Source organism: Atractosteus spatula, chromosome 4 (genome assembly GCF_055471065.1).
Source record: "Atractosteus spatula isolate fAtrSpa1 chromosome 4, fAtrSpa1.hap1, whole genome shotgun sequence".
Taxonomy (NCBI): domain Eukaryota; kingdom Metazoa; phylum Chordata; class Actinopteri; order Semionotiformes; family Lepisosteidae; genus Atractosteus; species Atractosteus spatula.
Genome location: NC_142709.1, coordinates 26,604,842 through 26,630,751, shown reverse-complemented (window position 1 = coordinate 26,630,751; position 25,910 = coordinate 26,604,842). Strand labels below are relative to the sequence as shown.

Here is a 25,910-nt window from a genome sequence, read left to right as displayed (position 1 = left end):
ACAAGTGCCCCTGTCGGTCAACCAATCACGTACCGCGGTATTTTGCATCATCGCGCGTCACGATGCGCGAGGCCGTAGCCAATTACCTCCGGTACGTGTCTGTGCCGCGCACTTTGAATGGCTGTATCTGTAGCAGCATGGTTCTTCTCATGAAGAAGATCTGACAGATTCTGTGCCACTGTTAATATTTATATAATGAAGTAGTAAATTTACAAATGGTTGATAATTGACAAATTTGGTTGACAAATGGTTGATAATTAACAAGTGCTAGGTATGGTTCATTGGGGCAGAGCTTATACTGGTTTCTGAACATGAAGCAAACAGAGAACACATGAACAAAGAACAACAAACAGTGTCTGCGTTGAGGACCCACAACCCACCAGTTATGAGTCCAGAGACTCAATATTCTACACTGCCCATCAACATGTAGTGCAGCACTGTATGACCCAAACAAGTATATATAGTATGCTGCTAGTTGCCAAAACAATACAAACAAGGCTCATAAAATTGAAAGTTGTTGTTTTGTGTATATCATACTTCATTTTCTTTTTTGTTCAATGATGTGTCAGTAACCACACATACAAATCCCTCAAGGGGTATTAAAGTTGATCTGGTTAAAGTGACAGTTTAATTTACTACGCTGATCTTGATTTGAATCAACCAAAACATTTGAATCACTGTTCAGTCTGAAAGTCTCAAACTCTAAACCCAGATACATTTTGTATTCCGTCAAAGTGATCTAACGCTTAATTGAATGAGTTAATTGCTAAGATTAATCAAGAATAATGTGACATTTAACCATGGATTAAATTAAAGATTGTAGACCCTGTAGACCTTCCAAAAACTCTATTGTTTTTTCTTATTTTGCAATTACATTGTTTAGATCGTGTTTATTGTGCCTGTGCATATTTGCTTTTGCTCCCATGTCTTGGTTGCTGAAGGAATGCATACCCTTTTATCACTGGTGAGCAGCCTTCCAGATCTGCAGGGATGGGAAAAATTCTTGAAGAACAAGTCTCTCAAAGTAAGCAGAGGAAACAGGAACATGTGCAAAGTGCAAAATAACATACACAGGAATAAACAATTCTATGGAACTCCATCTCCAACACATAATCTTTGATTGTGTTACATCCATACTATAGAACATTCTCAAAAACGTGACAAATGCAAGAGAGTACAGACAGGATTATCCTTAACAGTCACAGTTTAATACATTCCAGTGCAAGGCATATACAATATAATGTATGACCTTTTACCATTTTTTATATATGCAGTCGACATGAAGTTAAGGCTTAATCATTCGTTCGATATTTTCAGTGAAGCATGTACTGTATGAAAAATGGAATGCAGTTTAATGAACTCAGGGGGATACTGCAAATTCTACAACCACTTTCCAGAAAAAACAGAAAGAAAATATAAGCTAAACATCTGTGCACTTCAGGTCAACAAGTCCATTGTAAATTAGGCTTTATTATCTAGGAAAGCTATTTCTTTTCCCTGAAGTCCAGCAACAACACAATTTAGCAATTCATCACTAGTTCTTTTCCCTGCAGAATGTACAGTAAACGTAGTGCCTAAGATCTCCAGATAATTACGTTCTTGTCAATACAAAGCAAGACTGGTAATGTTGGTTCATAATTTTACTTAAACCCTTTTCTCATGACAGTAACAAAGACTTGAATGAATGGTGTTTTAATTTCAGTGATTCACATTTTATCATTTACCTTTCCTATCTTTCCTTTTACAAAAGAGGCATGATTTACATAAAGGGGAGTAGATATTTGTGCAACATTGTGCAATGTATAATCCATAAAAAAGGAGTTTACAACTTTTGAATTCTAAAGAGTGTTTATGTTATTGAAGAATTCCAGTCGTCTGACCAATCTAAATTTATTCAGACGTCTAATTTTTCCAAAAAAATTTTGGAAGAATCATAATGTTACCATTTTTATCTGCACTCACTGGAGTCCAGAGGAGCAATGGTACAGGAACTCTTACCCTATCAGCAACTTTAGAAATAGTAGTAACTTTGCATTATGACCAGAAGACCTTGACTAAACTAGATTTGTCTAGTAGAAACTAGATTTGCTAGACATCAGCTTTTGCCCTTGACATTTACAGTATATTCACACTCACAACAGAAGCCAATTAACCTACCAGTATGTCTTTGGACTGTGGAAGAAAATCTGAACACCCAGGGGAAGCCGAAGCAAATACGGGGAAAATATACAAGCTCCACACAGATAACACCCCAGCTCAGGAACTGAACACAGAGTCATTGTGCTTTTTTCTCTGCTTTTTGCATCAGAAGTCATTATTATGCTTCTACTGATGCTGATTTATCTCTTAATCCTTCTTCCCTTCTGGCTGCGCAAGAGTATAAAATGTAAAAGTTCTTTAAATGTTAGTTTCAAACATGTTCACTAGGTGGGCTTGGCTGATATACCACTTCAATTATTGTCACTGAGTCAGCTCAGAACCCAGAAAAAGATTAACTCCCAGAAATTAACTCACTTCTCTGAGATTTTACAAGAAGCAGACACAGTTTAAACACACTCCTCTGTATTATTTATTACTGTTTTAAATAATGACAGCAAAGAAATAAAATAACAGCACAGTAGGAATGTAAGACAATTTATGCAAGGTCTTAGAAGATAACAGAATAAGTGAAATGGGGCAAAAGAAGCAATATAGTAATGGAAACTCTTCTATATAAATGGTATATCCCATGTAAGGTTACAGTATTGAATCAGGAACTGGCAGGCTGTCATGTAAAATACAAGCCTATCAAGTGACATCCTGGCAAGTGCATACAGATAAAGTAAAGGATGTTTCTCAAAACATGAAGTGTGCCACCAGCGTATGTGTATTTAATGAAATGTAAAACACAATAATCTTTGACTGCAATCCAAACTAGAGCACTGTCAAATAATGATAAAAACTGCTTACTGAATGGCATGCATTTCCAGTAGTGCTTACTTTTCCAGAAAGTAAATGTGAAAAAAATAACAATGTAAGCAATTTAAAATATCACTTCCTCAAAAGTACATTTAAAGAACAATATATATAGAGAGAGATACATATGCTCTAAATGCTTTTGTAAATACAATCAAAACATAAAATCTGTCCAAAATCCTTGATAAATTCTGTATATAATCTGAAAAATACAGGTTATTACTGTATAAAGTATAATTATTACTTTAACAAAACATGGTTGCATGCCTACCTTTTTACCACATCTGCTCCATTCCAGCATGAGAGCCCATCAGATGAAGCCAGCTCACTCACACAAAGAAGATCTGCAAGTCCAGCATAAAATGTCTGGTACAGCCGCAGACTATTAATTAACTCTCTGAAATTAAATATACAAATAAACAAAAAGCTCATTTTATATTATTTTTTTCAATCTACGGTATACCCAAAAAGTAATAGGAACTTTATCCACTATCTTGGATAAAAAAAACTCTAACAAAAAAATGTATCTTTAAAGTTTTTGATAGGATTTGATTATAGTATGTAAATCCAGTGTAAGTGGTCCAACAGGTTAGAATTACTGGAATATGGAAAAGGAGGTAAAAATAAGCCTTTAATAATATTTTAGTAAATCTTAGAAACTGTTTTTCAATACACATTCAGTTGTATGCTAGGTATCCATATGCTGTATTATGATTTGCTTAAAACAAAACAATCTTACTTTCGTCTGCTGGCAAGAGATTCTTCGGTATTTCTAGGAGGAACCTTCAGAGAGACCAAATCTTTGGCATTCTCAAGTGGAGAGCCTGATGACTTTGCTGATTTTCTGTTCGGATGTCCGCATATCTTATGTACCTACATAAGAAAGAAGTATCACACATTATAAATGTTTCATGTATTGAAATGATCCATATACTATCTACACTAAAGTTCACTAAAATTCCCTTTCAAGCTTCTCTAAAAAAGACCAAGCAAGAAAAATTAAATTGATATAATCTGTAAATTTTCTTATGTCCAGCCGAATATCTGAAATTTACAGAATATTGCAAATGCATCTTATGGAGACTCCAAATAAATGGAGATACTGTGCTGGTATTTATTATGTCTCTTTCTCGTGATTTTCTGTATACTAAGAGACACAGAACATAGCATAGCATACTTGTGAGTTTTCACAATCCGTTCTCATCTTCAGTTATTTTTTTTCATTTTAAGGTACCTCCAAGACACCAGAATGTACCAGAAAATATAGATACTGTATATGCAGAAGGGAATTCAGCTTCCTGGCTAAACTATGCAAATTATGGAAAAATACAAGAAGGTAACTGCAACAATGTATTATATATTAGCAAAAAATAATTATAAAACTGTTATCATGTATTAACAGGCAACAGCACACCTGTGATTTCATGGTTAGAAATGACTAACTTCATACAAGATAGTGGGTTATATGTGCATCCTATATACAGTAAGTTATTTAAAAAAATAGAAATCGATATACTGACCCAAAAAAACTGCTTTCGTGCTTCTGCAAGGAAATTTCCTTGTTTAGTTAAAATGAAATATACTTCAGTTTAAATCTGCTTGTTTATTACTTGAGCCACCTCTCTTGACAAAATCCAATACACAATAATCCAGTTGAGTCAGCAGTACTGTGTTAACCAAAGTGGTCCAGCAGATGGAGATATTGTGCTCCAGAACAGTCAGTTTCTGACCTTTCATAGCACTGTATATAGTACTCTCTTTAAAACATAGGTAATAACATTTGTATAGCAAATCCCTCAATCCTTTTTACTAGTCTAACATTCTTGTGAGATCTGCATCTTTCAACTTTATTTCAGAAAATATTAAGCAAATTTTCTGTTGCAACTGTTGAAAATTACACTGAAAAATATTTATTCCTCAACTTTCTCAGTAGATCTTACACTGTTGTATACCCAATTGGGAGTTCTTCTGATTTATTTAAGACCCAGGTCAATTCGGTTGATTTTATGGAGAACTTGGAGATCATTTACTGCATTCGTTTCCTGGGGGAAACTACTTTAATTCTAACTTGGGAAAACAATCAGAATTAGTTTCCAAACTACCTGTTACCAGATTTGTTGTAATTGAGATCTGGGGTGAATGTGAAGTCTGCACACTGCTCTTCTGAAATTTGTAGTACAACCCTAGGAAAATCCCAAACCTTGGTTTAACAGTTGCTTTGGACTTTGGGATGCTATTCTAATTAAGATGTTTTCATTTAAAAAAGCATTTCTCGTCGAGTTCAGCAGCAGGTACCTACAGTACATGTGTATAATTTATGAATGTAATGTGTTTTGGAATTTTAGAATGCTTAAAAGTGCTAGATATCCAAGTAATTTAAAACGAGTGGAGTTCAACTTCCACCAGATACTTTTTTTTTCACAGCTTCTAAATAATAACTTGATTTTCTGTCATTTCCTGGTATTTCAGATTGTACCAGAGTTGTTCCAAGCTCATTCATGTTTTTGCCATTTTTGTGATCTTTTGATTTTGCCAGTAGAAGCATGGAGATTGGTCCATGCTTCTTTTGCAGTCAATAATAACATTCTAGTATTTCTTCTCTTTCATTGCATTGCTCTACGTGCATTTTCAAGTTTTCCTCTAACCTGAATATTTGTGTTCAATGTTTCAGAAAATATACATACAATGCATTAATGAACAGAGGCTTGCAAAATAATTAGGAATCACTTTGTCTAGTTATTGTTGTCATATCTAGAGTGTTTATAATGGTGGCATGTGTGTCTGACTGACATCAGTTGATGACAGAAAAATCAAAGGTTTAGGGTTTTCCCCTAAAAGCAACATTTTAGGGGAAAATCCTAAAACAACTGCCAGTGAATCTACTGACAACCTCCAATGTGCAGGGTGAAGGTATCAAAATACACAATTCACAGAAGAGTGAGACAGCAGAATTACAACGATTACACTGCAATATGTAAACCTCTCATCATCCCTGAGAACAGAAAAGCCACATTAGAATTTGCTCAGATGCACAAAAGTGAACCAGGAGAGTTATGATAAAGTTTTATAGACAGATGAGCATGATACAACTTAACAAAAGCGATGGAAAAGGGTATAGGGTGGAGAGAGAAATTGCAGATGCTCTCAAGAACAACACCTCATCTGCGAGGCATGGTGGAGGTAATGTCATGTTTTGGTTGTGAAGACTTCTTCAGACGTATACATTGCCGATTACATAGTAAATGAAGGCTCCAGAGACTCCACAATGTTGTTGGTTTTTACTCTTTTGTTCTGCTTTTAAGCATTGAATTAACCTTGACTTGGTTGTTTTATTGTGTATTTTTATTAAATCAGAAAATGCAATATATCTAGTCTAACCTCACCAAAAAAAAAAACTAAATTAAAATGGCTACAAACATTAAACTAGATTATTCCTTTATATTACCTATTTTTGATATTTTATGTGTTTGGGTTAGCAAATAATTTGGAGGTTCTGCACCTATGTGATGTTTATTCACCCAAAAAAATGAATAAGCCACTTTATCTTTTTCAATATATAATATACAGCATGTTACAATAATGTCCAATGAAGTAACAGTATACTATATAAATATATAATAATGCAATTGAAGAAAATAATCATTTTCTATCATAATCATTCATTAATATCATACCTCTATGATATTTCTATCATAAATAAATAATATTAAAGTGATATCCTACACCATTGTGTTTTTAATATACTGTATGAATGGGTGGTTTTGTATTTAAAGCTTATGTTCTTACCTGAACTGACAGCTTTGGTCCATTTATTTGAGCATGCATTATAGCATCATTCACAAGTGAATGCAAGTTAAGCAGTACTTGTTCAACGTCATAAGTTCCATGCATGCTATTTGACACTTCCTCCAAAGACCTTACATACTCCCTCCAGTGACTGTCAATCTCTGCCATGTTGGCCAGGCATCCTCTGATCACATTTAGACAGTATCCCATACAAGGTTTGCTTTGTGTCAGCCCTTGGCAATGGGGGCAGTACTGCATCTTGAGTAGTGCTCTTTTACACTCCTTTGTGTATTGCAAGTGGTCTGTGGTGTTAATAACTTCAATTCCCAAGTTCAAGGCCTGTAAGAAAACACGTCCTGGTAGCATAGATCTTCCTATTTGTCCAACTGCCAACTTGGGAAAGTTTCCAAAGGGATTCAGGTCCCTTCTTGTCATCCGTATGCATTCAGCATAGTTAATCGTTATATCTGTCAAGCCAGGGTTTATGAGGTGGTTGTAAACCAAAGGGAACAGGCTATCGAAAAATCTGTTGACAAAATCCTCAACGCTGACCTCAGAGCCCAACACAAAAAGTCCTACATCTGTAAAGAGTTCCTTAACAGATCCAGCAGCATCCGCAGCCATGTTTCTGTATGTTGTGCGAAACAATGTATTTGTGTGGTTCTCAGCATGCCGGATGAGTGTTTCAAATGTTTCTGAAAAAAAGAAGACTTCTATTAGGTGTTTTGAAAAGTGAGAGCACATGTTTTTAAAACAATATTCATTACACAATTTGAGTATTCTAAAGCTCAACAGATAAGAAATTATGCAAAACTTGTGGAAGTGCACTTCACTTTGTGAAATTACTTTTCTTTTAAGTAGATATATTCCAAAGAAATGTGGAGTTTCTCAAAGTAAGAATACAAAGGCCTTGTTGTACTTCTTGTGCAATTTCTTAACTTTTTTTGCACCTTATGAAAAAATGTCTGCCCACAATATATTTTCAGTTTTGCATTGAAAAACAAGCTAAAGAAAAACCCAAATATTATTTTTAAAATGCAAAACATGTTAAATCACCTTCTGAAACAGATGTCCTTAAACAGAATGATTTTAATTTTGGCATTCAATATATTCTAGGGCATCAAGTTGCATCAAGCCCAGTGAAATTGAATTGCATAATTTGTCTATCTGAGCATGTGAGTACTTATAAGCATTACCTTAATATGAAGGCAAACGCCTGTTAAGAATGTGAGAGGCATTTAAAATAATGTAGTCTCCAGCCAGTGATATGGTAAAGAAGATACTTCACTTAGGAAACCGCATAAGAATAACATATTATTCTTATATTATGTACTATATATACTACTCAGTAACTCATGATGTAGTGTTGATTTCCACCTCTATATATAACATGTACTGTATGTACTGTACATATGAATTGTTTTTACTTTTTGTAATCAGACATGTTATAACAGTCTGGAAGTTAATTATAGTGATTCAAGATTCTGAATAAATTGCACAACTATCCCATAAAATTCTTTATCTAATTTTTATCTTTGTTGTATCCAAGTATATCTGATTAGCATTCCCATATAATGATCTCTGACTCCCATTTTATATCCTCTACAAACAGCAGAAAAGAAGGAATAATTTTAAATAGATCTCATATCATGCATGCAAATCATTTAATTACTTTTTATTAGCAAGTGTACATACATGTAAAAAATAGGTTTTCTAAAAAAATATATATTTTAACTTCATGTACTAACAATGACTTCTAATCTTATGAATCTGACAATATACAGCTTTTAATAAATAAAACAATTAAGAGTTCAAGCTTGTACTTTATAAAGCTCCACGTTTATCTTTAATTCAACATTTTTAACAATTCTGAACACTTGAAGGCCACACTTTATGTACACAAACTGAAATTTTTCAGATTTTAATTTTAGCATGCAAAGACATGTACAACAAATTAATGAGATAAATGAATGATGAATGAAAAATACACATCCTTTCCAGTTAAAATACTTATATTCGATTAAATTGTTTACATCTAAACAGATACAGTAGTTGTCTCAAGAGATAAAGCTGAAAGAATAAAATATTAAGTCAGAAAAAGATTTCAGAAGCAATCTTTGTTTTCCTTGTTGTAAAGAGCACTCTCCCTTTGAAGTTAATATGAGTTTTAAGGTTTGATTTTACTTGCTAGAAAAAAAAAATTACATTTACAGAAATGTTTACTATAACTACACCAGTTGCAATTGCTTAAGTCTGAACACTATCTTAAAAAAAATGTAAAGATATCACCATGCCAACTGCTACTGGGTGTAGCCAAACTGGGAAGTAACAAGACTTTTTAAACACATTTTAATGGAAAGCAATGAAAATCTTCACAAGAATTACTTTATAGAACTGGCTCAATAGAAAAATGTTGCACAATCCAGATACAAAAATATAGAATATATAGAAAGGAATATGTAATAGTAATTTAATTTAATGTTGGTTCATGAATAATTTCAGATGTTAAAATGCCCAGTTAGCTTATCTGTACTATCTGCAAACTAACATATAGTATGTCATTCATAAGACACTTGTTCAGTAGATTTTATTTTATTTTCAATCAATACGTATAGCCTAATGTTAATACTGTATAAAAATCCTTCTTTGAAAAAAATGTACCAAGTTTAATTTATACCATTTACAACTCCAGATTAGAATATGACCTTGCATATTTGTACCTCACAAAATATTGAAAATATTAATTCATCTTGTAGTCAGGTGTAACTGTTAATTACTATAGGGTCAATTAAAATACAAAACATTAATTACAACAGAAACTGGCCAAAGAGAACTGGAACAATGTACACTCTTAGCTGACTTTTAATCAGTTTCAGCTGTGCAACATTTCAGATGGCAAAATAGAGTCCTTATCAAGTCTCAGTGACTGTTCCCAGTGAGAGTAATTCAGACAGTCATGAACTGAAGTTAATCCTCTCAGACTTTTCATGACCTTGGATAAAGATCCTCCTGTAATGAGTTATGTATCTGCCAATTAGTGGAGATGGAAAAAAAAACTATATCACTTCACCAGCCTCAAAGCACATGATCTGGGGTCTACAAACTTCTAATATGTACCTGTAATGGTAAAAAAATAGAAATACCTGAATAAATGATGGACAACAAATATTTTGAAAGCAAGGGCTTCCACACAAGTGTGACTCATATTATGTAAGCAAATGTCAACCCAGCATGTTTAGGAATAAAAACAAATGATGGACAGGCCTGGTGCCTATGACTATAGCTATCATGGCTATAAGAAGAAAGCACAGTGGCATTGAATAAAGGGTGCCTGTTATGATATATTTGGCACAAACTTCAGTGACCTTGCTGATGTTTTAGAAGCAATGGTTTCTAAGACGATGTCAGCATGGAACCCAGAGGGAAACACCTCATCTGCAAAGGGAAACTGAGGGCTTGAATCATACAGTATACTCCAGTATGCTTATACAATCAATCCATAAAATAAATCTGTACCATTCTGCATCACGTGTGAGTAGAAGAACCTCTAAATTTCACAGGGAGTCAGTATAATTTACTGTACATAGAACAAGTATTCCAACATTGCCGATGCAGCGTAGCTTTACTTAGACCTTCAGAATTAGCACAAGAGCTGCAGAAGTCTATTTATAACCTTAGTACTTGGTACTAAAGTATTTAACTGAATTACTGTCTATGAATATTTCAACATAAGTCAGAGAAAAAGGATTAAGGTGTATCTTACACCTTGTTATGCAGGTGTAAGATATCCTTGTTATATTCTTACATGAACTACAAATGACAACACTGGGAGAAACGTTTCACAATTTTTTGAAGTCCACCAGAAGTTTGATTTCACTAACATCAACAACACCAAACTCGACAACTTTATACATTTGATGTTGAACAGCTGTGAACTATGAGTCAGTTTTGACACCTTGGCTAAAAAGCAAAGTACCCACACAGTTTGCAGATTCCTTCTTCAATATATACTATATACTTGCACTACTATATATTCACTGGCTGTGTATTTCTCATTCTCTGTCGACTGCTGTCTAGGAGTCATGCCTTTCACACATAATACTGTATTAATTACTCGAGCAGCATTAAGATAATATGATAAGATAATGCACTGCATCATACAATAAGGTAATTTCATACTGGGGGAAAACACTTTCATCTATGTTTGGGCGGTAACTGTTCTGTGTAATTAATCTTACCAATTAAAAACATCTTCCAACAAAATGACTGGCTAAAAAGCTCCATAAATCTCAGCACATAAAAAACATCAAATAAACAGTCATTTCTTTGTCCCTAGTCAAAAGAAAAGGCTTGAATACTAGTTTTCTCAAAAAACATAGCATGACAAAATCTTCGTAAAAGTAATTTTATGCTCTTGGACTAATTTCGGTATGCAGGGAGATTTTCTTTTTTTTATTTTTCTTGGCAGTTTTAACTGACATATAATTTCTTTCAGTCATAAAAATTAATCAATAAAAATTCAGTCATTCAGATTTTGATTAAAATATTCACTTTAAACGTATACAGTACATAATTTCTAATTCAACAAAACAGGATAGCATTTGAAAGAGGTCAGCACTTTTGCAAGGCACTGTATATCCAGCTTTAATACTAAGCTCTGGAACTGCACCACAGGCCATTTCAGGAATAGCCTGTCTGGGTAAAAAATATATCACATTAGTAAATATTGTCTGTTGGAAGTGCCGAAGCTATAATGCCCATCAGCCTTTTTACAATATCCTCATGCATTCCAAAAATGCTGATAGCACAGAACATGCATAGAAACTACAGCTTCTTTTTTGAGGCAAAAAAATGGTACGTCATGTGGCAACATGGTCATTTTCAGCTGACTACTAGTTATTATCAGGAGCAATGGAATCATTCAATCAGAATTAGCCCAAATAAGCTTAGTTTGGGTAGTATGAAATGCACAGTTAATGTGAAATTCACACACATCTCTAATTTATATGTCTCAAACTGAAGTACAACAGATCCATCTACCCATTTTCTAACCATCTCAGGGTCACAGGGGAGCTGAAGCCTATCTCAACAAACAACAGGTGCAAGGCAGCATACACCCTGGACAGGAATCCAGTCCATCACAGGTACAGCAGAGTTAGCACAATTTTACATTTGCAAGGTAGTGATCATAATTACATAGGCCATGGTGGGTTACTCTTATACTACTTTTCCCAGTCTACATTGTGATGACATGATGTATAAGCAAATGTTTTTAGTTAATAATGTTTGGATTATATTTTCTATTTAACCAATGCAAGCTTTTGGTGTTAGATGGATTATAACATTTTCAAGTATGCCAATCAGTGTTGGTCTTGCCACGTGGACATGAAAATACAAGGACAGCAGCACTCCTGACTGACTAATCCAAAACTTGTGATTAGCCCTCTTAGTCTGTTAGTTTTAAATCTTAGCTGTGCAAAACAAGTACTATAACCAGGCTTCGAGTGGTGGTGTTATTTTTTCCAGGTGGCATCAGTATTTTTTTAATTCAGACAGCAAGGAATTCTTGAAATTGTCATGCTACAGACTTTTTATCAAAGGAGTGTCTAATATAAGTGCTAGTTGCACTGCTTTTCAGAGCCACTGTTTACATTTGGCTTTGAAAGCAATGATCTACTCAGAAACAGAGCAGGAATTCATCAAAGCTTCACTTGGTATGGCATATGTGTGTGAGAGTCTATGTGTTTATTTTTCTTTCCCGAATCCAGGGTCACTTGAAACACATTTGTAATAACACTTTTTAAATACTAGCTATTTTTCCTTTGCCGCCGTTAAATTCATTAAAACTGTTTTTGCCTGGTATCTAAAGTATCGTTAATTTCTCCTCAAACCACAAATTTTTGTGAGAAAAATAAATCATAAATAATAAGTTCTCTGTTAGTTCCATGGAATTCTTTATTTTACTTAGTGCTATTGATTGGGCTCATTTGTACTCAAATAGATTTACATATTCACACTTTTTAGACAAGATTAAACCAGAAAACTGTCAAGGAATATTGGATCTGAAAGAGCTGTGTGGGAAGGGAAAGGTTGCATTTGTTTTAAATCATATCTTAAACAAAGACATTAATAAAATAGTACACTACGTTTTTAAATTAAATGAACATTATTTCATTATTTTTATTTATTTCAGTAAAATGCATTTTGGATAAACATCATTTGTTCTATTATTTGCTTTTTCCTGATCACAGGAACTCCAATCCCCCATTTCTGCTTTGTTTCTTTGTTACTTCTCTTGCCAGAATCAAATGTACTGTGGATATTTTGGGAGGTGCGGCTGTACAGTGCTGGAAGGTCAAAGCAGGTTTTCTGTAACTTTTTTTGTAACTTGTTCTGAGTCCACCAGAAAATCATTAACCTGCTACACTTTCTGACAGCTATGTCACACTGTTCAAGTACTGTACTGTATGTCTGAGAATTCAGACTTAAGATTTTGTACTTCTGTATGCAGAAAGAATAGAAAAGTGGCTTGTATTTTAAAGGGTCCATCTTAAAAAAAGTGTTCTCTTCTTTGCACCTCTTGCAAAACTAACACACAAAAATATGCTTTCAGAATCTTTTCCAAAAGCTTTTTAAAATTTTGCTTCAGGATAAGCACAAATAATAAAAGAGCAAAACAAATTTGGTATGATTTAGAATGCTTGACATAGAAAGTTGTATAATATTGTTTTATGTAAGAAATACATACAGGAAATGAATGCAAAAGATCCTCTACATCTCTGGGAACTGCCCTGATTGATCTTCAGCCAAAATAACAAAGCAAATGTCTTCCTATGGATATGAAAGGAAATTAAATGAACAATAGCCATCTCAAATAAGATGCTATGTTTGAAATGCAGATACGGGACATTTAAAAAGCACTGCACTATCACTGCTTCTTATATTCTGCCTCAAGACAATTCCAAACTTTTGTTGCTAGTACACAAAAGGTGTAAGTGGAAAACTGATTTATTTCCTTTACCAGCTACACCTTCTATTATTCAGTTTGGCCTGAAGATTTCAAGATTAAAACAGAGCTACTAGGATTTAATTAAAGAGGGAAAATATTTGTATTTAAAAGAGAATAATTCTGACAGAAACCCTAGCAAAAGGCCTAGCAGGTGAAGATTTTGAGAATTTTACTTTTTTTACTTTAATTTATTCTCAAGAATGCTTCTGTTTTCTGTATTATTAAATGAGACATCTCATAATTGGTGAGCTGTACTGTAAATATATTCTTAAGAATCATTAATGTGAATCTGAAATACCAAGAAACAGTTTAACCTACAGTGAAAAAAGCAGGACAGTGAGAATCACAATTACTCACGGAGTGAATGTGAATTCCTTTCAGTCCTACCAAAGTACAAGATGACATTATTGTACAATCCTAGTATTAAACTTTGTCTTTATGTTACCTCAGACAACTAGAAAATAGGTTTAAAGACCATGGAACACACAAAATAAACCTCTTATTGTTGCTGCTTTGCTGTGTTGTTTTTTTAAAATAAAATTGTCTCTCTTTTGTTTTATGGTAAATATCAAAGACAAAATCAAATAAATATAAAATACTGGGTGATAGTATGTCCTATTCACAGATCATACTTTAAACCCACTTAGTTAGGAAATTTTGACATCTATGATATCACATATAAAACTAACAACTGATTTCAATTCTCAGTGACCTTTGAAAAGGAGACAACTTCTAAAATATTTTCGTATTTCTCTAGCTATATCAGCAGCATGGTGGCACAGTAGTAAACATTGATGCCTTGTGGCCTTGGGACCCTGGATTTAATTCTGGACTTCATGGAGTTTGCATGTTCCCCCATGTTCATGTGGGTTTAAAATGGGTGCTATGGTTTCTTCCCACAGTCTAAAGACATACAGGTAGGTTAATTGGCTTCTGGGAAAATTGTCCCTGGTGCAAGTGTCTGCATGTTTGTGTCTGTGTGAGCTACTCTTTGATTTACAGTTCTAATTTTAGTTTTCTTCTCTTTCTTCTCTTCTTATTGCATGTAAAGAAATATTCAAAAACAAATTTCTTCTTAAAATGTATTAAGCACTTAAGTAATAACTTAAAGAAAAAATTGAAGTCTCTAAGTCTCATTCAAAAAGAAAAAATATTTAAAATAATCACCGCAATATTTAGATAATGTATGTACAGGATATCATCAATACCTCAAAATTGCTTTAAAGCAATGATCCAATATGAAACAATAATAGAGAACATTAACATAATTATTTGAAATATAAAGTTGTTATGAATGGGCATATGAGAGTTAACTAGTCAAGCAACACTGAATTTACTGTAGCAGTACGATGAGAGGTATAGTTTAAGATGTTTAAATATCTCCTCATGTTTGATATATTTGTTCTAAAATATTTCCTAAACTTAAGAAAATTTTACATTTATCTAGGGAATAAAGAATAAAAAAAATTGATTTATGGAACATTTGCTAGGGTAGGAATAATTGAGGCAGGACATGAGTGCTCTGGTAATGGGAAATAAACCTGTGTTTCCAGAAAAGCACCATATTATACTTGTGGAGGAACAAGTAATAGGTTTATTCCATGCTGAAAAAAAGAAGAAAGAGAACACAACGTTTAGGCCGTGGAGCCTTCTTCAGGTGTGAGGCTCTCTCTCTCTCTCTCTTCTTTTTTTCAGCATGGAATAAACCTATTACTTGTTCCTTTGCAGCCTACGCATGCTGACGCAGCTACCCACCTGAAATATTATACTTGTGTCAATCTGATTTATTCCAAAGATTATGTTAGTGAGCAGTGAGAGTATGCCAGCTGTTTCCTTTCATGGATTGTTTATTGCTTATCACTGTGTAGTTGGTCTTTAAAAGTGATATTTTCCATAAGTAATTTACATTCCAAGATAAATTTTATCTTTTCACTTCCAACAACACAAAGTGTAATCTTGCATTTGACGTTTTATTCAACAATTTAACTAATTTTAACCTGAAAATCCAAGATTGCACAACTACTGTATCATTTTGCTACTGTATTATGCATTTTGAAATAAAATTCAAGGTCACCTTCCTAGGATTTAAGAGTCCTGCACATGAATATATGTGAAAATGATCTGTAGTATCTTTGAACATGATATAAGGTACTCCTGTCCTGTCGAAAGTATCTACCAAAGAGGTATATACAGTACTTGGTAGTTTTACCCTTATTATTATTTGCAAAGTAGTAAAAAAACCAGAAGTAGTTATAGTACTTAATCTCCCCTTAAACTTCAAATCAGACATTTTTTTTCATCATTTAGTTTCTCGTACATGTCACAGTCAACATAGTCTTTGTACACTCTGTGAATAAAAAATTATTATAACATGGAATTATAGTAAATAACAATATTTAGCCAAACCACTCTTTGAAACATGGAAGATATACGGTTCACATATAAAAACAAGAATGTAACAGTGCAGTGAAAACAGAATGTTTTGGATTACATTCTACATTCTAACCTTTAACACTAATGATTACAGTTTAATTAGAATATAGACATTTTTTGGAATTGTTGAGCTTATGCTTTAACACGGCTCACAAAAATGAAGAAGAATGTTTCTGTTTGCAAAGGAGAAATAAGGCACTCATTGCAAATCAAAACACTTAAACATTAAACAAGTAATCCCAAAGGAACACAGGTCTTTCATAATCAGCTTTGTTTGGAGTCAAACAATAGCAGGCTTTGGCACAAATTAATGTTAAGGGCACAAAGGGTGAGTAAAGGAAGTAAAAAAGCCAGTGTCAGGTATCCAGTTTGGCCATCAAGCCTTTAAATTGGATGAAAATAGCCTTCATTCTTGCTGGCTACTAAAAATCCTACTGAAATTATACTAAATGTAAGATGCCTGTAGTGGTATAATGAGCACCAAGCAGTGATTAATCCCCCTCTGAAAAGTAAATGGAAAGAGTTAAATAAATGTTTTCAGCTATGGAGAAATACATTTCCACAGTTTTCATAGTAATTTATTTTGTAAAGCTCAATAAACTCCGAAAATCACAAAAGGCTATGCCTTTTGGTGTTATGGCAATATCTTTAGATGATAATGCATAACAAAACTCTAGAAAAAATCCAAGAAATATGTAACTTTGATGTGAATAATCTTAGAAAAAATAAAAACCTTTTCCTGTTTTTTAGAATTTCCTCAAAATTATAGATTTCGTTTGGGTTCTATAAACTTTTGTTGATGACTGTGTATACAGTATATGTATCTGTGTAGTTTGTTAGGAGATTGATGATCTAGATTTGTTTGATTTATAATTTTTTCAGAATACAACAAGAAAAACAGAATATATATTTTTTCTAAATCCATCTCCACCCACCTCAGCAGCACTCACTTGACTAAGGACACCTAAAATATGATGAAACAGCTACAATAGATCAGAAATTTAATTGGCTTAGAAACACTACAAAATCAAGAAATCAAGAAAGGCCAGGATCCAGTGATGCCAGGAGAGGGACTGGGGAGGCTGACAACACAGTCCCAACAATGCAGCCAGCCAGATCCAATTCTGCTGTGACAGGCCCAGCTTAGGACCATCAACTAGCAAAAGTACAAAGTTTGGACTGGAAATTATTACAAATAAAGAACAAAAAGAAAGAGACCTGTTAAGAATGTACCACTTCCAAACACTCCCAAAATGTGTAAAAACCACCAACTCCCCCCCTGGAAAGAACACACACAGAGGACAGGGAAATAACTTTACATGTTAATCTCTACAAGGGATCTCTTTATGAAGGAAATTTAAGTGGACTGTTCAGTGGTTAGGATTTTTGTAAGTAGAATTTCTATCAATACAAATATTTTAAAGATTTTTCCAAGAAATGGCTCTTTGACTTCAGTTTTATATGCAGGTGGTAATAAAAACATCAAAGAGGAAGACCATTTCTTTTTTTTGCCCATGAGGTTAAACATATTATGCACCAGGTGCTTATACAACCTTGTCTCCCAGGTGATGCTTTAGGCTTATATTGCAAGATGAAGCCATATATACAAAAAGAAAAAGAAGCCTGGAAGCTCATATTGCAATTGCAAGTCCTGGATCAGAAGAAGAATGTAAATATCTGTTAGAATATAAATCCTTTTGTGACTTCAATGTAAAAACAGTAAGGGCAATTACGTGTAAGGTGTTTCTGATTATGGAAAATGGGAAAATATGCATTCCATGTCTTCAGTGAATTTAGTTCAAGTAGGCAGCTGTGTCAGCATGCATTGGCTGCAAAGGAACACACCTGAAGAACGCTCCACAGCTGAAATGTTGTATCTTTCTTTTTAGCATGGAATAAACCTTTACTTGTTCCTTCAGTGAATTTATGCATCTTTCTACTAAACTCTACTGTACAATGTCCAAGAAGTACTTCAGGATAAAGTTTAGAATTAGCCCTGTTCAGAATTGACCACTTATAAGGACCAAGCTTTCTTCAAGTAGATGCCAAGATTCAAGTGTGCAGACAATACCTACTGTAGGTACAGAAGGAAAATGTAATGATTGACATTAACAGCCCTCACATGCACCTTGCATGCTGCAGAGTGAATTTAAGCACTGCTCAAGATTTAAGAATTTAAGATTCTTAAATATGCAAAACAGTTGAATAGTATACATTGTTCTAATACTATAACACTGTTCAGTAAAAAGAAAGTTAATCTGCAGAACCTAAGTATTACCTAACTCATCTGTCAATATTTCCACAAGATTCAAGGTTTACCAAGATGAAAAGCAACAGATGTCATGGTAAACAACATGAGTATTCAGCAATTGCTCAATGCTATTATATGTGTCTGTACAATGGTTAGTGATGAAAGTTATGTTGTCCTGTCCTTTTTTATCTGACCATGTTAAGAGTCAACATTTGCCTTTCATAAACAAATAATAATGTTGCATCACAGGGCTTTGTTAGTGAAAAGTCAAATAGATAAAACTGAAATGTAGAATACAAATGATAAATTAGTTTTAGTTAAACAGATGTACAGTAAATCAGAACTAAGTTAATAAGTAATATGGTCTATTCTGGTCATCCATTTTTGCCTTAAAATGATTTCCTTGCAAAACACCATGTCATAACCCTACAAACAAATTGTAATAGATGTAGTTAAACCAGATGTAGCTTATGATTTTAGCATTTTCCATTCCTTTTATCTAATTATCATTTTCTGTAAAATACAAAGAAAAATACTTCAGTATAAGGGATAAGATGTTGGGAAGTAAATACTGTACTTTACTTTTAAACTGCAGTAAATGTAAAAAATATTCCACACTAACCTAAAACAAACAAAAAAGCACTCAAAACTACACTATCAGAGTGACAAGACATCTGATATAAACATTTTCACATTAATCCAAATCATAGGAATATCAAAGAAATAAAGTGTTTTTATGCCTGGAAATTGTGATATAATTTCAAGATAATGAAGCACGTATTTACATTTAAATTGGCAAGACGGGAAGAAGACTGGCTGACCATTTCAAACAACACTCCAGAGGAGTGAGGATCAAAGATCTCTTCAAGCCAGTACTTTCGCCTTTCACCTCTCCCAGCCATAATTTCACAGACCTTCCTGTTTACGTCCCTTTAAAGGAATTTCAGGACTCCAGAAAAACACTGGAAGATTATAACAAAACTTGGATTTCACCTTCCCCCTTCTCTCAATGTTAATTGACTAATTTCTTTTAAAAACCTCTCCATTCATTTACAGATTTCAGCTTTTCACACCTCACCCCCAGATCTCCCTTTGTTTGGACACTCTTTTGTATCTACTTTGGTATTTGTTTCCCTGTTCTTTATATCCCTGATACCTTCCTCTGTAGCAGGGACATCCTGTAAAGTATGCTTTAAAGTATGATCAGTATATCATACTTACAGAAAAAAATAACTATACAATTCAGTCTTTTCTTCATATGACTTTGCTTTTGGGTTATGAAAATGCAAAGCAGATTACTGCAGATCATTAGAGACCACCTTTTAATTTGCCAACCATTTTACAACTATTGTATTTAGTATGTTATTTTAATATCTGTTAAACTAATTAAACGTTTTTTTTACTTCTGTTGCCCAGAGTCATTCATTATTTCAGTAGAAATCAGACAGTAATAGAATGTGTTACAGAAATAATTATTTTCTAAGCCATGTTTTATATACTGTATGTTTTGTTTATTCTTTTACAATTTGTTTTCTACACAACTTCTGTGCAGTGATGTGAGTCTCCTGGCCAGGCGATCATTACAAATAAGAATTTATTCTCAATTAGATCATCAGGATGGTTTTATAACTTTCAGTCTAAAATATAAAATATCTTTTATGCTGAAGGCATTATAGTACAATGTTAGAGCAATACTGAATGGGTCCCGAATTCAGTTTTAAGATGTGTGGCAAAATGTTACTAGAAATGCATTTCAGTGCAATACATGATAACAAAGGCTGAAATACAGTACATTATCCAAGATAGTTAAATATACATACCCCTGCTTAAACACCACTAGAGAGTACAACAATTTAATGCTTCACATATTTTTATATCGGGTGAATTTTTTGTCAAGAGATTGACAAAATATGAAATCTTAACTGCGCATCTTGGCCACTTCTGGGAAGATATATCTGAATCCCTTGATCCTTAAAATGAAGAAGTTATTGTTTCAGATTTTTTAAACTCAAATTTTACAAAGGTATACCCTGCAAATATTTAAATAGAGCTACATAATTCAATATCTAGTTTAAAATATTGTAATGAATGCAGTCACATTCATTAAACATTACATACTGTAATAATAACAATATTATTATATCAAAATGATTGTTTTTAATTTAAGAATAAGGGATTCAGAAAACTTTGCTTATTAACTATTTAGACCACTAGAGGGGGCCACTTAACTTCTGTATTACATTCTCTTATCTCAAAAATGTATTAGGGAGAATGAAAATGAATGATTTAATTTTCCACATTGATGTTAATTAAAATAAGCTCCAACATATCAATAAATTTTTCCTGAAACAGTATTTCCAGTGTTGCAGTTAAACCTTCCCTCTAAGTGTAATTATGCCATTACCTGATAAACTGAAAATGAGATACCATATTTTTCTCTGTTCATTGTATTTTATAAATTAGAAACATAAATATTTTGAACACATTCATTTTTTCATAATTGTACTGAGATTGTGTTTTCACATAAACTACTCTTCTAAGTGAACAACAGAAAAAGACAACCCCCCCTGCAAATTCTGATAAAATGCTTTAATGAGTCATCACACGGGGTTGGGTTTTTAATGACACTGTGTTCTAAAGTTGACATGAAAAGAATGAAGAAAAAATGTAAACTTATAAAATATAGGAACCATATTTGAATGAGAACAGATATAAATCATAGCACTGAATTACAGTCTCATATGGTAACAACAAGTATTTTTACTCTTCAAGTGAAATGCTGGTCTTCCTATGAAATTGGCTCCTAAAATACACAAATAGAGAAATAAATAGTGAAATACAGACAGCCATCAAGTTTTCTGCCTATAAACCCCTAGATGAGTGCTTTCAGTGTGGTCAAGGGTTACTGTTAGCAAACAGTTTTCTTTGTTAAGTACAAGCTGCTTTAGAAGCAGCTTGGCATCAAGCCCGGATATTTGTAGTTGGTTCTACTTCTTCAAAATAAAGAGAGGATTTTTTGTCAGCAATGCCAACTGAACTAACTAAACATTGCTTAAAAATGGGAATACCCAAAAAACACACACCAAACAACTACGAGATTGACACCTCCATTTTATCTCTTTAGAAGCACGTGGAAGACATACAGTATTTTTGCAGTTTAGGAAGTAGTTTTGAAATCCTCGAGGTACTTAAGAGTGCAAACTGGATATCCAAACTAGTGAGAAAAATACACATTTCTAACAGATGATGACTCTAAGTATCCTTTTATTTCATACCACAAATTTCTTTTCACATACATCCTAAATGGGTAAAATACTTTAAAAAACCTTTTTAAATATTTTTTTTATCTGAAAATTACAAATATGCTTTATTAATCTTTTACAATACCAAATATTTATGATTATTTGTAGTATATTTAAATTGAGGAATGTCACACAAGACATACAGAAAATATTAAAAAGTTTAAAAGTAGCAGGAGGCTACTTGGCTCATCTAGCTCAATTGGTTGCTAGTAGGTGATTGATTCAAGTGATTGAGTTTATCCTTAATAAACATAAAAATATAAGAAAGGTTCTGAGCTTAAAATATATGTGTTATATTGTGTTATATAACTATAACAAGAGGAACATTTGGTTTTTTATCCAAAATTCTCATCCATCAGTTTCCTGAAAGAAGCCAGGGCATCAGCTTCAACAAGGTATCTGGGTAGCTTGTTCCACAAACCCCCAGACTTCTGTATGAATGTTGCTTCCTGATCTGAGTTTTGAATGTGCGTCTATGTAATTTCTACTTGTGCCCTCTAGTTTGAGTTTCACAACGGATTATGAAAAAGTGCATAGAGAAAAGTTATGTTTAAATAAGTCCTTATGAGTCCTTCTTGTTTTAGACTAATAAGATTTAGTTCTGTTAGCCTGTAAAAGTAGGACATTCCTTTAAGCCCCAGAATTTACTGTATCTTGCTGATCTTCTCTGAACTGATTCCAGAGCAATATATTTTTGTAACATTGTGACCACAATTGTACACAATCTTTTAAACAAAGTCCATTGTGCAATTTTAGCTTAACTTCCCTTGAGTTAAATTCTATGCTTCTAACTACAGTAGATATCTTTAACATCCTGATTAACATTCTGTTTAACTTTTTATTGCTTCCCCACATTCTGTAGCAGACGTAAAAGTCTTTTTCATAACTAGCTTCTTCATTTCCCATTTTGTATCTATAGTTTATGCTTCTGCTGCCTGCATGTAATCCTATATACTTATCTACATTACAAGTCAGCCAGGTTTGCAGACTCCTGAATTCTATTCAGTCTTTCTGATTTACCTTTGCTGCTTTTTCAATGTTCCCTAATCCGCCAATTTTGGCATTGTCTACAAACATCACTAATGCACTAACTATGTAAGAATCTGGATAAATAACATACATTATACAGCCATTTTCTAAAAGAAACCAGGGTATCAGCTTTGGCAAAGTAACTTCTTCCAGATTCCCACAACCCTTACAATATGCTGAACAGTATGATTCAATCAACAAGAATCAAGTCACACATGAGTCATCCTAAAATCTGTTTACTGCTTTACAACAGTCTGACATTTAGGATAATCAAACCATTGTAAACCCCGTAAACCTAAAAAATTCAGACTCCCTCATAATTTAACTCATTAGTCATATAAATACGATACATATAGAATACTACAGTATATACAGTATATGATAGATGACATTTGTGCTAAGGAAGTGGTTCAACTTTCAAACATGAGCAAATGGTGATTACACTAAACATATTTTGTGAATTCTATGAAATCTAATGTTAAGACATTTAGAATTTAGAATCTGAATAGCAAGATTCTGAATCATTGAGTGTTCCATTATAGTCAAATATATATGTAATATGCATTTATATAGACAAAAATAGTAGTTATTCCTGAGGAACAAAAATACAGAATACAGAAAAAAATGAATACTGAAAAAATCAATATAAAATTTGTTTTTTAAATTCCAAAAACAACTTTTCGACTGCTATAATTTTTGGAATAGTTAAACAATATTGGCTTCCAGTATCCTTTTGAGTTGCAAACAAAAGATTTCCTGTATACATCTACATGCTAAATGATTTCCTTTCCACAATCTTACAAATGAGCAATAGCATTATCATACATAAATGATACTGCTCTTTCTGTAACTATAAATTACAATAATTAGCTTTCTTTTTATAGTTTTTTTCATTAGCTTTGGCAAAGTTTCTGAGTGGCAAACAAATATATTAGCAGGTTTGGGTCTTCCTTTGGTACTTTTATGATAAAAATAGTTACAAACAACTACAATGGAAAGTAAAAAGAATATATTTGAAGACAGATTTTTAGTGAGAAATATAATTGTGTGGTTATAAAAGTAATTTTAGATCATTCTCAAGCTGTCTTTGACTGAAGTGATTGACTAAGAATATATACAGTATGTTGGAATGCTATGTATTAAACGCATTAAGACATGAACCACACCTATGTGAAAGCCTACTGTATGTGGATACTGTATATAGTATATGTATATTAAAATATTTGTATTTAGGGAAAACAACCCAATCCATTTTATGTAAATTTTAGTTTTAGGTAGAAAGACTCAGTGATTATTTATTAAATTAAGCAAGTACAAACCGCAATTAAAATATTGGGTTTTAAAGGCAATACTTAAAAGAATATTTTTTATGCACTTCCTCACTAACATCTCTTCATTTCACAGTTCAGAGTCTTTTTTTCATTCATAAACAAAATTAGTGATAGGCATGGATCGTTTGTGGTCCAATTCTAAATAAACGGTGAATGAAAAAAGCAACCTGATGAAGAAAAAGGCAGAAAAAGGGGACAATAACAAAAAGAGTAATGCTCTGCTGCACTGTAACATACTGGCGTTTTCTTACTGCAACAAGATCTGTTTGAAAAAACATTTCCTTCATTAGTCTGCTGCCACTACATTCATTCTAAGCAGTCTGTAGTTTTCAATGTCTGTTATAATAAATGTGTGAATCTAAATATTATATCAGCTAAAAAAAGCTTTTAAAAGAACTGGGATTATTTCAAATAAAAAAATAATACCAACTTTTTGGGAGCCACTGAAAGTAACAAAGCTGTAAAAGCATACCTTGTTCAGTGACAGCTTTCAGTTAACACAGAGCAACACATGGGATGAATGAGCCTTCAACAGAAACACAGTCAAAACTGCTCAAGAGAATGACTGCCTAATGTGAGTGAAAGGCCTTATTGTGGCCTCTGTAAGCCAAAAACTAAACTAACAGTATTGTGGTAGAGGATGAGGATGAATATGAATCCTGAAACAGAGGCACTTTAGTTCCATATCACATATCATCAATATTTTCATAATATCAATGAAATTTGCAAGCTTTTCCTCTTCAATTGCCAAAAATATCAATAAACACTGGAAAACCAAGACCTTCAGATCAATTTGAAAGAGTTTTTAAAAGAGATTTGAATGGTATTATTTCATGGTCACATTTTTCAATTTAATAAAACAGTATTTTTGTATAAACATGAAGGAAGTTGGAAGCAGAACAGAGCATCTTGAATCTGACGTTTTCATACAGATAATGTTACATTTATTTTCTTTTTTGTTGCTCCCTGGCGTCATTCAAGTACATCAACACAACAAAGTTGAAAAGGCCTGATATAAAAAGTCATGCCTAATTGTTCTATAAAGCAAAACTGCATTATACTGCATTATAGTGTAATTGCATACAGACTAACGTACAAGTTCTTCTTGTTTCTATATTACAAACTTTTATTTAGCCCTTACTCACTTTCATTTGTAGTCTCACTCTTTCAAATATCTTTTGTGCCAAGAGTCTCTTTAATTAAACTGTTTAAAATGGATATTTTTATCCCTCCCCAACATGAAATTAGATCTGATTTATCATGGCACTGTACAATATATTGAAAATATTTACAATATACTGAAAGAAGGAGGTATGTGTATGTTTATACATAGAAAAGAAGGTAGTGTGTTAATACATAGAAACTTCTTCTAATGCCATTTTAAGCAAAGTGACTGGATCATTAATTCTCCATATGGTATATTTACTACATTATGTGATTACCGTATTCAGCAATTTAACAAAAGGCTATTTTGGAACCTCTGAATTCATGTTATTTGTGGTCACAGAATTGATATCCTTGTTTTATTGTTAAGAATCAGGTTTTTGTACAGCAAATCCAAGTAACATTGCAGGGAAAAGGTAAGCCAAAAGCCAATGTTTTGTTGTTAATGTACAGACATTATTAGAAAATGTTTTCGTGGTAAAGATTAATTTAACTTTTGTCAAATACTTTTCTCTCACATATATTTTCAGAATTGGAAAGTAAAGTACTCTAAACCTTTCCAAAGCACAACTTAGGATATGAGTAAATAGATAAGCTGAAACAGAAAAACATCACTAGTGCAAGAAGGAACTTGTTAGGAGCAGTCTGTT

General features: G+C 33.1%; 1 protein-coding gene across 3 annotated transcripts in view; it reads right to left on the bottom strand.

The window, feature by feature from the left end:
* The window catches only part of gpc5a (glypican 5a), a 365,485-nt gene that overhangs the window by 299,981 nt on the left and 39,594 nt on the right, over positions 1-25,910 (bottom strand). For all 3 annotated transcript variants that reach the window (XM_088913593.1, XM_088913596.1, XM_088913595.1), the window contains exons 3-5: positions 6,742-7,436; positions 3,695-3,828; positions 3,227-3,352 (exon numbers count right to left, since the gene is read on the bottom strand). In XM_088913593.1, the coding sequence (XP_088769719.1) occupies positions 3,227-3,352; positions 3,695-3,828; positions 6,742-7,436 (955 nt within the window). The remainder of the gene's footprint in view (positions 1-3,226; positions 3,353-3,694; positions 3,829-6,741; positions 7,437-25,910) is intronic.